Source organism: Giraffa tippelskirchi, chromosome 5 (assembly GCF_054371585.1).
Source record: "Giraffa tippelskirchi isolate mGirTip1 chromosome 5, T2T-mGirTip1v1.2.pri, whole genome shotgun sequence".
Taxonomy (NCBI): domain Eukaryota; kingdom Metazoa; phylum Chordata; class Mammalia; order Artiodactyla; family Giraffidae; genus Giraffa; species Giraffa tippelskirchi.
The window spans coordinates 132,176,003-132,191,910 of record NC_137279.1 but is presented as its reverse complement, the minus strand read 5'-3'; the positions used below and the strand labels follow the sequence as shown (position 1 = coordinate 132,191,910).

At 35.0% G+C, this 15,908-nt stretch overlaps 1 protein-coding gene and 1 long non-coding RNA gene across 8 annotated transcripts in view; one reads left to right on the top strand and one right to left on the bottom strand.

Annotated features, from left to right (window-relative positions):
* The window catches only part of PKN2 (protein kinase N2), a 137,141-nt gene that overhangs the window by 41,730 nt on the left and 79,503 nt on the right, over window positions 1-15,908 (top strand). For 6 of the 7 annotated variants that reach the window (XM_081495533.1, XM_081495532.1, XM_081495531.1 and 3 more), the window contains one exon: window positions 7,374-7,674. In XM_081495533.1, coding sequence (XP_081351659.1) covers window positions 7,374-7,674 — 301 coding nt within the window. The remainder of the gene's footprint in view (window positions 1-7,373; window positions 7,675-15,908) is intronic. The other variant, XM_081495538.1, reaches the window with a different exon arrangement.
* Window positions 1,558-15,908, bottom strand: part of LOC145507974 (uncharacterized) — a 36,178-nt gene continuing 21,827 nt past the window's right edge. The window contains exon 2 of the long non-coding RNA XR_014055264.1: window positions 1,558-3,977. This is a non-coding gene — a long non-coding RNA (uncharacterized LOC145507974). The remainder of the gene's footprint in view (window positions 3,978-15,908) is intronic.

Below are 15,908 nucleotides of genomic sequence, written 5' to 3'. Positions count from 1 at the left end.
ACTAATTCTTGTGTTTTCTTTGTTGTTTTTGCTGTTATATTCATTTGTTTTATTTGCACCTTAGGATGACCTTCCAGTCTAAGGGTATATCGTGCTTCAATTCTGGAATATTCTCACACATGTATTTCTTCGTGTATAGCTTCTCCCTCGTTGTCTTTATTTTCTTATTCTGGAGCTCTTACGAGGTGGATCTTGGATCCTCTCATTCTGTCTTCCAGGCCTTTTAATTTCTCTTATCACTTTATGATGAATTCAGACTAATTCCTTCAAGCTATCTCTCTGCCAGTATACTAATTTATTAGCTTAGTCTAATCTGCTATTTCTCGGAGGAGCCTGGTAGGCTACAGTCCATGGGGTCGCTAAGAGTCGGACACAACTGAGAGACTTCACTTTCACTTTTCACTTTCATACATTGGAGAAGAAAATGGCAACCCACTCCAGTGTTCTTGCCTGGAGAATCCCAGGGACGGCGGAGCCTGGTGGGCTGCCGTCTATGGGGTCGCACAGAGTCGGACACGACTGAAGCGACTTAGCAGCAGCAGCAATCTGCTATTTAACCTATCCACTGAGTTTTTAATTTTGGTTCTTTTGAACTCAATCTAATTTTGGTTCTTTGTTTTTTACTCATTAAAGTCTCTATTCCTCCTTTTATCTGTTTTGCTACATGAAATCTACTTAACCTAAAAATCATTTGATTGTACTGCTATAAATCCCAAGTGTTAATTTTACTAATGGTTTCCTTGATTTTGGATTTGATCCATCTGATTTGAATGACTGCATTAAGGATATGGATGATATAAAATTTAAAGTACATTAAAAATAGGTAGGATTAATTTTGAAAGAGTTGAAATATTTTTTGAACAGTATTTTGTGATGGTGGATTTGGATTGATAGTGAAAGGAATAGGGTATAAGAAAGAAAAGACAGATGTAAGAAAATATAACAGCAAAAATGTTAGATTAATTTATGTAGAATGGAGTGGCTAACTAAGCTTGTTGATTTCAGTGGTAATTAATGGTATTTCTTTTTTGTACAGATGCCTGGAGAGTCATGAATACTATTAGGAGTTTAGTTTTATGTTTAGGAGTAAGTTTGGTTTTTCCTTTTCCTTCCTTATATCTCTTTACTTTCTGAACATATTAATGAATTTAAAAGGGTGCTTGGGATTAGAAGATGGATCAAACTTTGCTTCATTTTGAAAACATGAGAAAAGGTTACCTACCATTTACTTTGGGAGGAGACCTGAAGTTTATTATAATAGGAGCACAAAGACTTGACAAGTGGATGAAAGTGAAACGCTTGTTAACGTAAATTAATATAATGTTCCTACAGCCTTTGAGAGAACCTACTGCAACAGATTATCACTGAAGATTTTCACTGGTTAAATAGCTGTTTATTTTCCTGAGGCTGATTTATTTCACTGTGTCAAGATTATTATTACATTGCCTTGTACTGATTCCATTCATGATGTAATTGCTCTTATTATTTTTTAGGGTAGAGACATAATTTAATAGATGGAATATCCCATTTTGGTGTTCCAAATGAAAGAAAATTATATTTTCCAATAACTTTCACAGTTTATTGCAACTAAAATTTTCAGGAAAGGAGTAATAGTACTGTAACCTTTCCTATCAGCTGTTAGGGGGCATAGTTTATCTTCAATTCAGTTCAGTGGCTGATTCGTATCCAACTCTTTGCAACCCCATGGACTGCAGCACGCCAGGCCTACTGGTCCATCACCAACCACCTTATCCTCTTTCGTCCGCTTCTCCTCCCCCTACAATCTTTTCCAGCATCAGGGTCTTTTCAGATGAGTTGGTTCTTCACATCAGGTGGCCAAAGTATTGGGAGTTTCAGCTTCAGCATCAGTCCTTCCAATGAATATTCAGGACTGATTTCCTTTAGGATGGACTGGTTGGATCTCCTTGCAGTCCAAGGGACTCGCTAGAGTCTTCTCCAACACTGCAGTTCAAAGGCATCAATTCTTTGGCTCTCAGCTTTCTTTATAGTCCAACTCTCACATTGGTACATGACTACTGGAAAAACCATAGCTTTGACTAGACAGAACTTTGTTGGTGAAGTAATGTATCTGCTTTTTAATATGCTATCTAGGGTGGTCATGGCTTTTCTTCCAAGGAGCAAGCGTCTTTTAATTTCATGGCTGCAATCACCATCTGCAGTGATTTTGGAGCCCCCACAAAATAAATTTGTCACTGTTTCCATTGTTTCCCCATCTATTTGATGTGAAGTGATGAGGCCGGATGCCATGATCTTAGTTTTCTGAATGTTGAGCTTTAAGCCAACTTTTTCACGCTCCTCTTTCACTTTCATCAAGAGGCTCTTTAGTTTGTCTTCACTTTCTACCATAAGGGTGGTGTCATCTGTGTATCTGAGGTTATTGATATTTCTCCTGGCAATCTTGATTCCAGCTTATGCTTCATCCAGCCTGACATTTCTCATGATGTACTCGGCATATAAGTTAAATACGAAGGGTGAAAATATACAGCCTTGACGTATTCCCTTCCCGATTTGGAACCAGTTTGTTGTTCCATGTCCAGTTCTAACTGTTGCTTCTTGACCTGCATACAGATTTCTCAGGAGGCAGGTCAGGTGGTCTGGTATTCCCATCTCTTTGAGAATTTTCCACAGTTTATTGTGATCAACACAGTCAAAGGCTTTGGCATAGTCAGTAAAGCAGAAATAGATGTTTTTCTGGAACTCTCTCATTTTTTTGATGATCCAGCTGATGTTGGCAATTTGATCTCTGGTTCCTCTGCCTTTTATAAAACCAGCTTGAACATCGGCAAGTTCATGGTTCATGTACTGTTGAGGCCTGGCTTGGAGAATTTTGGGCATTACTTTGCTAGCATGTGAGATGAGTGCAATTGTGTGGTAGTTTGAACATTCTTTGGCATTGCCTTTCTTTGGGATTGGAATGAAAACTGACCTTTTCCAGTCCTGTGGCCACTGCTGAGTTTTCCAGATTTGCTGGCATATTGAATGCAGCACTTTCACAGCATCATCTTTTAGGATTTGAAATAGCTCAACTGGAATTCCATCACCTCCACTAGCTTTGTTCATAGTGATGCTTCCTAAGGCCCACTTGACTTCGCATTCCAGGATATCTGCTCTAGGTAAGTGATCACACTATTGTGGTTATCTGGGTCATGAAGATCTTTTTTGTACAGTTCTTCTGTGTATTCTTGCCACCTCTTCTCAATATCATCTGCTTCAGTTAGGTCCATACCATCTCTGTCCTTTATTGTGCCCATCTTTGCATGAAATGTTCCCTTGGTATCTCTGCTTTTCTTGAAGAGATCTCTAGTCTTTCCCATCCCATAGTTTTCCTCTATTTCTTTGCATTAATCACTGAGGATGGCTTTTTTTTCTCTCTCCATGCTGTTCTTTGGAACTCTGCATTCAAATGGGTATATCTTTCCTTTTCTCCTTTGCCTTTAGCTTCTCTTCTTTTCTCAGCTGTTTGTAAGTCCTCCTCAGACAACCGTTTTGCCGTTTTGCATTTATTTTTCTTGGGGATGGTCTTGATCACTGCCTCCTGTATAATGTCATGAACCTCCATCCACAGTTCTTCAGGCACTCTTTTCTATCAGATCTAATCCATTGAGTCTGTTTGTCACTTCCACTGTATAACCATAAGGGATTTGATTTAGGGCATACCTGAATGGTCTAGTGGTTTTCCCTGCTTTCTTCAATTTAAGTCTGAATTTGGCAATAAGGAGTTCATGATCTGAGCCACAGTCAGCTGCCAGTCTTGTTTTTGCTGACTGTATAGAGCTTCTCCATCTTTGACTGCAAAGAAGATAATCAATCTGATTTCAGTATTGACCTTCTGGTGATGTCCTTGTGTAGTCTTCTCTTGTGTTGTTGGAAAAGGGTGTTTGCTATGACCAGCGCGGTCTCTTGGCAAAATTCTGTTATAGTTTATCTTGAATTATTGATTATGTTGTATTTATCTCCTGTTTTTTCCAAAAGGTATTTGAGCGATGTCACAACAAAAGATGAGAGTAAAATATGGTTACTAAAAATCCTTTTAGGAAAGGAAGCAAACATGGTAACTACATATGGTTTATATCTAATATCTAATTCTAGCCAGTATAGTTGCTGTGATTGAATATCAATTTTGCCTTCGAGCTTCCTGGACTATGAAGTCTCTTTATCAGAAAGAGGAAAGCGTGACTTCCTTAGCAGTGATAGATTTTCCTGAATTCTAAAAGAAGAATATTAAATAATTATATCATAATCAACAAATCATTAAGAAAACAAAACAGAAAAAAAAAAAAGAAAGAAAACAAAACAGAACCACTCTGCCAGGCGTAAACTCTGCTCTCAAATTGCTTACAGTCTTTGGAGTTGTCAGATAAGAAAAGGAATACTTGTTTAAATAAAATCCACATTATCAGAGTACACAGGAGAGAGGCATCTAATCTAAATTCTAAGAGAGGACATAGGCAGGAAATTCATGGTCAACTTTGAGAGAAAGTTAAAGTTAACTAAGAAAAGAAGGGACTAGGAAGAGATAATTGAAGGAAGAAGGATAACAAGTACATCCTAAAGGTGCAGCATGCATAGTAGCTAAGCCAGAAGAGATTGTCTTTGGCAGTTAATTTCTGTAATTTGATATGATTGGAATTTAGGGAGCAAATTGAAAAGACGTAGGAGTTGAAGTAGCCCAAGGATAACTGTGTGTGTGTGTGTGTGTGGTTGTTTTTGGATTTTGGTTTGTTTGTTTGTCTTTTGTTTTTGAAAGTGATAGTCTTTGTCTGATTCTTTGTGACTCCATGAACTGTAGCCCTCCAGGCTCCTTCATCCATGGACTTCTCCAGACAGGAATACTGGAGTGGGTTGCCATGCCCTTCCCTGAGGGATCTTCCCAACCCAGGGATCTAACCCAGGTTTCCCATGTTGCAGGCAGATTCTTTACCATTTGAGCTATCCAGGAACCCCCATTTGTTTTTAATAGCCTTTAAATATTAGTATCACAACTTCCAAACCTGCCACAGAACTCTCTGGGGTGCCTCAGCAAACTCTCACGATGCTGCGGTATATTTTAAAATTTTCAAGGAAACACAGTGATACCATTTATTGCACACCATGTGAGCTAACCAGAGTCTGTAAAACTTGAATATTAAGGTTATTCTACAACCCCTATGTACTGGCAGAATAGGAGATGAAGATGGGAATGTCCAATCTGATTTCAAGTTTTGAGAAATTCCAAGTTACCTGGTGGGCAGATCCTGTTAATAAGTAACTAGTTATTAAAGAATGAAATAAAAATTAATTTTTCTTTCAATGTGTATTATTTTAAACAGACACTAAATTATGAAGTATTGATTAAGTTATTTAGACCTTACTACTTAATAAATGGAATTGTTAGGTATTTCTTTATACCCCTAGTCTATGGGGCATAAAGGAAAAAATTCCTGAGACACTTAAGTTCTGGATTAGTACCTAGCAGTAAAGTACAGATTTGTGAAAGCAATTCATGTGGTATTTTCTAAGTCTATAAAGATAGAAGCAAAAATATCAGATATCTAGAGGAATGCAGTTAGCTTAAACTTTTTCATTTAAGAATTGTTTGCCTCAGTTCACTTTACCTGAAGCTAGACAACAGAAATTTGGGATTTTATGTTTTTATAATAGTCATACGTATTTGATGACCAGTCAAAGGTGGATTTATAAACTTTGGAAACTGAATAAATAGATGATAGGACTTACATTCCATTATAAATAGTGACAAAACTAATAGACATTTTAGTCCAGATAGGAGATCACTCTGTTTGTATTTAAGGCCAATCAGTGTAGATTACCTATTTCAAGAATTTTTAAGAGCTATGGTACCTAGAAATGGTACATACAGATATGAAATTTTATTTGTTCTACTCTTTTTCTTTTTTTTGGTCAGAGTTTCAAAGGAGTTCTTGGCCTTAAAAAAGGTTAAGAACAAATTTATGCATCCACTGTATACTTCATTTTTGGGCTTCCCAGGTGGTGCTTGTGGTAAAGAACCCTGCCTACCAGTGCAGGAGACTTAAGAGACTCAGGTTCAATCCCTGGGTTGGGAAGATCCCCTGGAGGAAGGCATGGAAACTCACTCCAGTATTCTTGCCTGGAGAATCTCATGGGTCAAGAAAACTAACTGGTGGGCTACGGCCCATAGGGTCTCAGAGAGCTGGGCGCAACTGAAGCGACTTGGCACACACATCCTTCATTGTTTTCATAGTTTGCCTGTTGGCACCAGGTAAATGCATACCAAAGCCAAGACAAAAGCTTGGTCTTTGCATCTATTAACTCACTATTTTGCAAAATACATATTTTTTAGAGGTTAAGAATTAGACATAATTCTTGCACCAAGAATTTAAGTAGAACTAATTTTATGGGTGTGATGAATTCTCAAAAAAATTAAAGAAAATCTTTTAATTATTTAGATCTGTGGTTCAAAAGATATATAAAGGGTGAACATCTCTTCTGTGTCCTTCACAAACTTAATTCCTTGTCCCAAAGGTAAAAGTTAACTTAAAAACCAAGAGTGTTATAGTATTTGAATTTAAAATAGTGAATGATATATCAGTACAAAAGGCCAGACATGTTTTCTTGTTTTAAATATGGATTAAATGTGCTTACCTGATTTGATTTTCGTTTTAAGATGAATAACTGATGCTTTGTATTCTCTTAGCTTCTATCAGTAGGATATGGTTTAGACATTTTTTTAGTAGTTATTTTTATGTAATGTCAACCAAATTATCAATTGGGATAGTTAGCCATGAAATATATAAATAGAGTTCTAAAATAGTTTTCCCAAGCCCTAATGCTTTTAACTGCTTAACTAAAAAGTGGTCATATGGATATAATTTTATTTTTACAAATATTAGTTTATTTTTAAGAGGTTTCTTATAGAAGATAAAATAGAATTTTATCTTACCTATGGAATTTAATTATAATCTTTACTTATTAAGTGACTATATACTGGGCCAGGAATTATATTTGGAATTTCACATACGATATTTTTAGTTACCATGTTATCTCTGAAAAATGCCTAATATTTAGATATTGCAGACAATTAAACTGAGTATTTGAAAGGTTAAATAACTGGCTCAATATTCACCGTGTAGGTGCTGCTTGAATCTAATTTGGGCTTGTGGAATATCAAACATCTACTGTTTTTACAGCCCAAAGATGCCTTTGTGTGCAGATGTGTTTATTTTAATGTAAATTTGTCAGGTAATGCTATTTAGTGACTGGGCAGAGTTTTTGAAGAATTGCCTTTAGTATAGTTTTATTCTTATACTGCATATTTTACTGAGCAGATAACTTTTTCTAAACTCCCACATTTGTATGTTTGTTTTTTTCTGTAGGGCGATTCCCGAAGTCTTCCTTTTTCTGAGAATGTGAGTGCTGTTCAAAAATTAGACTTTTCAGATACAGTGGTGCAACAGAAATTGGATGATATCAAGGATCGAATTAAGAGAGAAATAAGGAAAGAACTGAAAATCAAAGAAGGAGCTGAAAATCTGAGAAAAGTCACAACAGATAAAAAAAGTTTGGCTTATGTGGACAACATTTTGAAAAAATCAAATAAAAAATTAGAAGAATTACATCACAAGCTACAGGAACTAAATGCACATATTGTTGTATCAGATCCAGAAGATGTTACAGGTATTTTATTTGATGTTTATATAGTGTACTAACAAGAAATGTATTATTTTACAAGTAGTAAGATTATTGCCATGTATCGTCTTTAGCCTTAAGGAAAGTGCAGGGGCTATATTTTCTCCTACAGTTAAGGTCTTATTTATATTTTATTCAGAAGTGCATTGAGTTGATGGATGTGAAGATTAAAATATTTACTTAGAGATGAGTAATTCTGCTGTCTACTCTCTTACTCTCTGTCACTAAGACATTACTTATTTTCCGTTATTTGTGTTTTGTATTGGATCAACCACATGCTCTTACCTGATTCATTCTTGTGATCAGCAGCACGAGTTTGCCAGATGACTTTTTAAAGTTAAAAATGCACTCTATGACTAAGGGATAATTTTATTTTTTTTTGCAAATGTTCAAACCTGTGACCTCTGTTCTTTGTGCTCTAAGTGACTGAATTAACAACTTACACTACCAGGCATTTTGTTTAAAAAACAAGAAAAACATTTAAAAAGCTGAACATTACTTTTTTTCCTTCAGTATAGAAAATGAAAGGAAAATACAACCTGTAAGTCCAGCTTAAGAGCATAATTTCTAAACAATAGAATTAACAGATGTTCATGTTGGAAATTTTTCAAATGGTACAGAAAGTAAAAATAGAAAAATGACCTCTCTCCAGCCTAGGCCCTCTCCCTAAAGGTAGTATTGCTAACTTTTATGTTGTATATCCTTACAGAAAAAAAAAAAGTATGTATTTGTATCAGTGTTCATCCATTTATATTTATACATTCTTTCTAAACGTTTTTACTTAACAAATCATATAAGACACATTTGATCTAATAGTTTTGTCTTTGCAAAGAAAATATTTTAAACTAGTAATTTAATGTCTATAATCCTTAATTTATTTATTTGCAAAGACAAAGGGTGGTATATGTAGAATGATGTATCTAGCACCATAGAAATTTTAGAAGAACCTGTGTTATTAGCTAAGAAAAAATGATATAAGTAAAATTAAATTTTATGAAGAAAGTACATAAATTTGATTAAGATCCATAAATTGCCAGTCTTAAAATGTTGTACTTCTGATATTCCATGTACTTGATAGAACTTGTTTTAATACATTCCTTTCAACATATGGGATTTACCTTAGGGCTTTCATTTGGAAATTCAATGTAGAGATTTTAATCATGTAAGAATAATTAAATCTTAAAAGTGAAAGAAATCATAAAGAAACCAGTCTTCTTATTTTAGAGCTGAAATAATCCCACAGATGTAAATTAATTTGCCCAGAATTATAAAACTAGCTAAAGAACTCTTCAATCTAGTATTTTTTTAACCCACATTTTCAATAATTACATTATAAATGGAAATTTGTATTATGCAATGCTGTTTTTAGCAATATCATATAAACTTGGAAATAGCCTGTTCTGTTGGAACTCTGCCAAGCTCTACATTCTTTGCCCATTACTTCTTTAGGAGAGTTCTAAAATAAGAAACTGTGCTGGAGCTTTAAACTCCATTTAGAGAAAACATTTTGCTAATCACAGAATACCAATCACTACCTTCTAATTGGAATATAAAAGTGCTTTTGCCACACAGAGAATAGCCCATTTGGTTTCCCAAGTCATTTTTAAACAACTAACTTTACTGAAGTGTATAAATTACTTAACGATAAAATGCACATATTTTAAGAATATGATTTGATGTGTTTTAACAAATGTCTATATCCAGGTAGCCATCACTACAGCTAGGGATCCTGACCATCACTTCAGTGGTTCTCGTATAGTATACGTAATAGTCCCAGTTGGTCTCTGATTCCCATCCCTGGGTTTAGGTAACCACTGGTTTGCCTTCTATCACTTTAGATTAGACTTGTCTTTCCTAGAGTTTCATATGAAGAAATGACCTTATAGACCTTCTGTCAGATTTTTTTTTACCTCAGCACTCAATTTGGATATCACTGAACCCTTCCTTGACTTTCTCTGATTCTCTGTTCTCTATTCTGCTTTGTCCACTCATTGTTGTGTTACTAAACTGTATGATGCTTGAGGACAGGACCATTGTTTTTATTCATGTATTTTCAAGATTTATCATAAAAGCATGGAACATAGTAGGTGTTTAGTTGTGAATATTGTATATCAAAATCCCGGTAAATAAAAATCTTATATTAGTTTTTATAATTATAATAATACCAAACCATAATTTATCGTGGTATTTTATTTAATAACTTGGGGAATAAAACCTTAAATAAAGTTTTAGGATAAATATTTCCAGAAACTTTCTTTGCTGTTCATTTGACTTATCAGATAATTATAGGGCAGATATTTTATGAAACATAACTTTCTACTGTTACTTCTTAATGCTTAAGTTTGTTGCAATGAACTTGACAAGTTGGTTAACATTTGAATGTATTAAAAAAATAGTTCTCTTTGCAAATGGTATATTCACACATCTTGGTGATAAGTTTTTTTGTTTTGTTTTGTTTTCATTTTCTCTTATAACTTACTTGACTGCATTAAAATCAACAACAGCACAGAGGATTAAGGTAGTTAATCATTAATTTTAGATCAGATTGCCATGAAATTTTATGTTTTACATTGCATACTAAATTAGACAAAATCATTTAACTTGATTAGATCTGACATAAAGAGTCAAGGACCTGGTATTTGCTTTCAGTTCTCTAAAGTATGTGGATTAATAAGTATGTGCAGAAGTTTTTGGCTAATTACTGTTGTCTTGAGGGTATGTGAGCAGAATGAATGATTCAAGGAGAGAGGGATAGAATATAAATTTGCATTGTATATATGATTGCCATGTAAGCAGTTAGGAGACATGCTTTTAACTCACTTCTGCAATAATTAACTCCTTTAGCCATTAGTTTCTAATTTGTGAAATAAGGACATTTATCATAAAATTTAAGACTTTAGCCATAAAAGTCTCTGAAATATTGCTTATTATAATGTGAAGATGATCATTTGAGACTGTTAATGTCTAAAATATGTGTTCATTTATTCTTGAGTAGTAAAAAGTGAATTTTTTGATGTTCTCTTCATGTTTATGATACTATAAGCTTACTATTCATCTTCCATATACTTATAGGATAGTGTCATGGAGTATTATTATTCCCACTTGGAAATTATAAACATATTATAAAATGAGGCTGACTGTACCTTGTGAAAAAAGTTTTGGATCTCTGTTAAGTGGATTTGTAATCTAAGTCATAGTTGATACCTAAAACTCTAAACATTTAAGAAAGAACTGTTTTTCTGAATCTTTGGAATCTTATACATTATCCCTAAAGAAGAGGACAAGAATATTTCTCATATTTTATTAGGTATAACTAATAACTTGTATAGTTTAAATTCCTCTGTTTTTACCTTATTTTCTTCTCTTGCCCTCTTCCCATTTCCATTTTCTCAGACCCCAACAAACTTAGATTGATTTTTTGCCATTTAGGGTAGGGAATATTTTCTTTAATATGTAGAATATTCAGAAAGGAAGTATTGATTTAGTATAGAGCTAATAGTGTTAGAATTTTGTGTGTAGTTTTGTTTGTTTTGGCTGCAGCACACAGCATGCATTATCTTAGTTCCCCAACCAGGGATTGAACCCATGGCCCCTACAGTGGAAGCACAGAGTCCTAACTATCAGACTGCCAGGAAATTCCCTGGAATTTTTTGGAATTAACTTTGGAAACTTCTCAATTTCTGAACTATATCTGTATCGAGGGAGCCAACTTAATAACTAAAATGTAGTTTATGAAGTCTTTCTTGAGTGAGTACAAGTGAGAATTTAAATTTCTTTTTTATTATTGACCTATCCACCTAAATGTAGCATAGAAATTATAGTTGACTTTTATGTTTATAGCTTGATTTATTATGCTATTTCTACATAATCCTTATTTCTGATTGAATTTCTCATTTTGAGGTAAGCATATGTTGAATTAAGTTGTGAACTCCTAAGGAAAGGATTGCCATTAGTTTGGTAACTATAATCATTAATTAACAAGTCACTTTTAATGCCGTGGATTTACCTTCTTGTCTTTAAAATCATTGAATTGGTTGGTTCATAGACACCTAATCTGTGAATTCTTTGATGATACATTTTTTAAAGTTAATACACAGTAAAACTGATTCTTCTTGGTACCTCATTCAGTGAATTTTAATACACAGATAAGTTCATCTAAATACTACCACAATCAGGAAAAAGGGCAGTAGTATCCCTTTGTAGTCACACCCTCTTCCTACTCCATTTCCCCTGGCAACCACTGATCTGTCCTCTGTCACTTATAGTTTGCTTTTCAAGAATATCATATAAATGCAACCATAAAGTTTATAACCTTTTAAGTCTGACTTCTTTCACTCAGCATATTGCTGTTTGAGATTCATCTAGGTTATTGCATTTAGCAATAGTTTATTCTTTTTTTTTACTGCTGAGTAGTAGTCCATCATATAGATGTATCACAGTTTATTTATCCATTCTTCCATCAGGAACTTTAGAGTTCTTTTCAATTTTTTGGCAGTTATCAGTAAAGCTGCTATAACTGACCATTAACAGGTTTTTGTTTGAACATGTTTTCAGTTCACCTTGGTAAATACTTAGGTGTGTGATTGCTAAATCATGTATTAATATGTTTGATAATATAAGAAACTGCCAAAATGGTTGTATTATTTTTCCAGAGTGGCTATATTATTTTTCATTCTCACCAGCAATATATGAGAGTTCCAATTATTCCACATCCTCTCCAGCACTTGGTATTATTAATGTATTTTTTTTAAGCAGTTTAAGTGGTGTGTAGTCATTGACCATATATATTATTGTAACTAGGAAGAGGAAAGAAGAAAAAATGGCACCATCTTAAGCAGAATTTATGAAGGAATTATGCATGCTGTAGGTACAGAATGAAGGCCTTTTCTACCAAGAGTTAGGCAATAAGCAGCTTTTGAACATTAAGGTGTCATGTACCAGATGAAGGCAGTTATGAAATTTTAATGCCTAAGTTGCTTATTTTAAACAAAAAAAAATTACAGCCCACAATCTTGTTTCTTTTTTTCTTAATCTCAAGATCATCAACTAAGTTTTGTTTATTTCATATCTGTATCACCTAACATCATGCCTGAGAGTAAGCAGGTCCTCATTACCTGTTTGTTGAATAATCAGAATGAGTTATCTTTTAAGTCTGTATATTAAAAGCAGTCTTTGAGCTGCAGATTGATCAAAGACTGCCAAACTCATAGCTTGGTGCTTCTCCCTGAATCCTAAGTTGCATTGGATTTGTTGCTAATAAAGCCCCATTTTCCCATCTCTTATGTGGGTTGGCCAGGGTGTAGTCTAGATGTTTCTGCCACTTGCCAGATCAGCCTCAGAGCTCAGAAGGTTTTATAGCTACCCAGTGGTTCTATCCAGCCTCCCTGGTGATTCAGCCAGTAAAGAATCGACCTGCAGTGCAGGAGACCTGGGTTTGATCCCTGGGTTGGGAAGATTCCCTGGAGGAGGGCATGGCAGCCCACTCCAGTATTCTTGCCTGGAGAATCCCCATGGACAGAGGAGCCTGGCAGGCTATAGTCCATGGGGTAGCAAAGAGTCAGACATGGCTAAGTGACTAAACACAGCACAGCATAGTGGTTCTATCATTTGTTAGAGATTTTTTCCATATGTTTTGACTCCAAACTTCAGTCTCAGTTTTGTTTTCACAGCTGGAGCTCAGTTTCTGGCTTTTATAAATTAGCTCTGGGCCTTCTCAGTACTTCATTCCTTTTTAGTGCTGAATAGTATTCCATTATATGAGTATACCATGTTTTCCTTAGTTATTCACCAGTTGATGAGACATCTGGGTTGTTTCCACAGTTGGCCTTTTATAGATATTGCTGCTAAGAACGTTCATATACAACCTGTTGGAGACACTTTTATATAAACTTATCTTTATGTAGGTATTTAACTTTTCTACAGTGTTTTATTTCTTCATGTGATTTAAGTTACCAGCTGGTGCCATTTCTTCTCAGTCTGAAAGACTTTTACTATTTCTTATAAGAAAGTTCAGATAGCAATAAATTCTTGCTATCTTTGTTTAACTGGGAATTATTTCACCTTCATTTTTGAAAGATAGTTTTGCTGGATATAGAATTGTTGGTTAATGGTTTTTCCATCTAGGACTTTGGCTGTGTCATCCCACTTCTGTCTGTCCTGTATTCTTTCATATGAGGAGTCTGATATTCATAGTTACTGCTCTGTATGTAGTGAATCTTTTTCCTCTTTCTGCTTTCAAGATTTTCCTCTTTGTTTTCAGTTTTTAATGCTTTGCCTATGATGAGCTTAGGTGTGAATTTCTTTGTATTTATCTTGAGCTTCTTAGGTGTGTCGATTAATGGTTTTCATCAAATTATGAAAGTTTCTGGCTTTCATACATTTTCTTCTCCTTTTTCTGTTGCTGGTATTTCTGCCTAATTAAAAAGTATATTATTCTTATTTTTATACTTAAGCTTGGTTTGTTGGGAGTTTTCCCTGTGACAGCATAGCATAGTGTCAGACAATGATGGGTTAGATGTTATGCTCAAATGCTTTGGTCAGATCATCTTATACCCTTTGCTGGTAGGAATGCAAAAACAGTACAGTCACTTGGGAAGACAGGTTTTTTTTTCTTAATTGGAGTATAGTTGCTTTACTCTGCTGTGTCAATTTCTGCTATACAGCAATCTAAATCAGCCATACATATATACTCCCTTTTTTTGGATTTCCCTTCTACTTAGATCATCACAGAGCACCAAGTAGAGTTCCCTGTGCTATACAGTAGTTTCTCATTGCTTATATATTTTATACATAGTAGTGTGTACGTGTCAATCCCAATTTCCCAATGCATCACACTCCCCCCCTCCTCTTGGTATCCATTAATTTGTTTTATACATCTGTGTCTTTATTTCTGCTTTGCAAATAAGATTCCACACATACGTGTTAACATTATTTTTCTTTCTGACTTACTTCACTCTGTATGACAGTCTCTGGGTCCATGTACATCTCTGCAAATGACACAATCTTTTCCCTTTAAATGGCCGAGTAATATTCCATTGAATATATGTACCACATCTTCTTTATCCATTCCTCTGCTGATGGACATTTAGGTTACTTCCATGTACTGGCTATTGTAAATAGTGCTTCAGTGAACATTGGGGTGCATGCAACTTTTTGAATTATAGTTTTCTCTGGGTATATGCCCAGGAGTGGGATTGCTAGATTATGTGGTAGCTCTATTTTTAGTTTTTGAGGACTTTCCATACTGTTCTCCATAGTGGCTGTATCAGTTTACATTCCCACCAATAGTGTAAGAGGGTTCCTTTTTCTCCATACTCTCTCCAGCATTTATTGTTTGTAGATTTTTTAAATGATGGCCATTCTGACCAGTGTCAGGTGATATACCTCATTGTAGTTTTGATTTCCATTTCTCTAATGATGAATGATGTTGAGCATCTTTTCATGTATTTGGTAGCCATCTGTATCTTTCTCTTCTTTGGAGAAATGTCTAGGTCTTCCACCCATTTTTTGATTGGGTTGTTTGTTTTTTTGAAATTGACCTGCATGAGCTGCTTGTATATTTTGGAGGTCAATCCTTTGTCAGTTGCTTTGTTTGAAACTATTTTCTTCCATTCTGAGGGTTATCTTTTCGTCTTCTTTATGGTTTCCTTTGCTGTGCTCAAAATTCTCCAAGCCAGGCTCTAAGAGTACATGAACTGTGAACTTCCAAATGTTCAAGCTGGTTTTAGAAAAGGCAGAGGAACCAGAGATCTAATTGCCAACATCCGTTGGATCATCAGAAAAGCAACAGAGTTCCAGAAAAACATCTTTCTGCTTTATTGACTATGCTAAAACCTTTGACTGTGTGGATCACAACAAACTGGAAAATTCTTAAAGAGATGGGAATACCAGACCACCTGACCTGCCTCTTGAGAAACCTGTATGCAGATCAGGAAGCAACAGTTAGAACTGAACATGGAACAGACTGGTTTCAAATAGGAAAAGGAGTATGTCAAGGCTGTATATTGTCACCCTGCTTATTTAACTTCTGTGCAGAGTACCTCATGAGAAATGCTGGGCTGGAGGAAGCACAAGCTGGAATCAAGATTGCTGGGAGAAATATCAATAACCTCAGATATGCAGATGACACCACCCTTATGGCAGAAAGGGAAGAGGAACTAAAGAGTCTCTTGATGAAGTGAAAGAGGAGAGTGAAAAAGCTGGCTTAAAATTCAACATTCAGA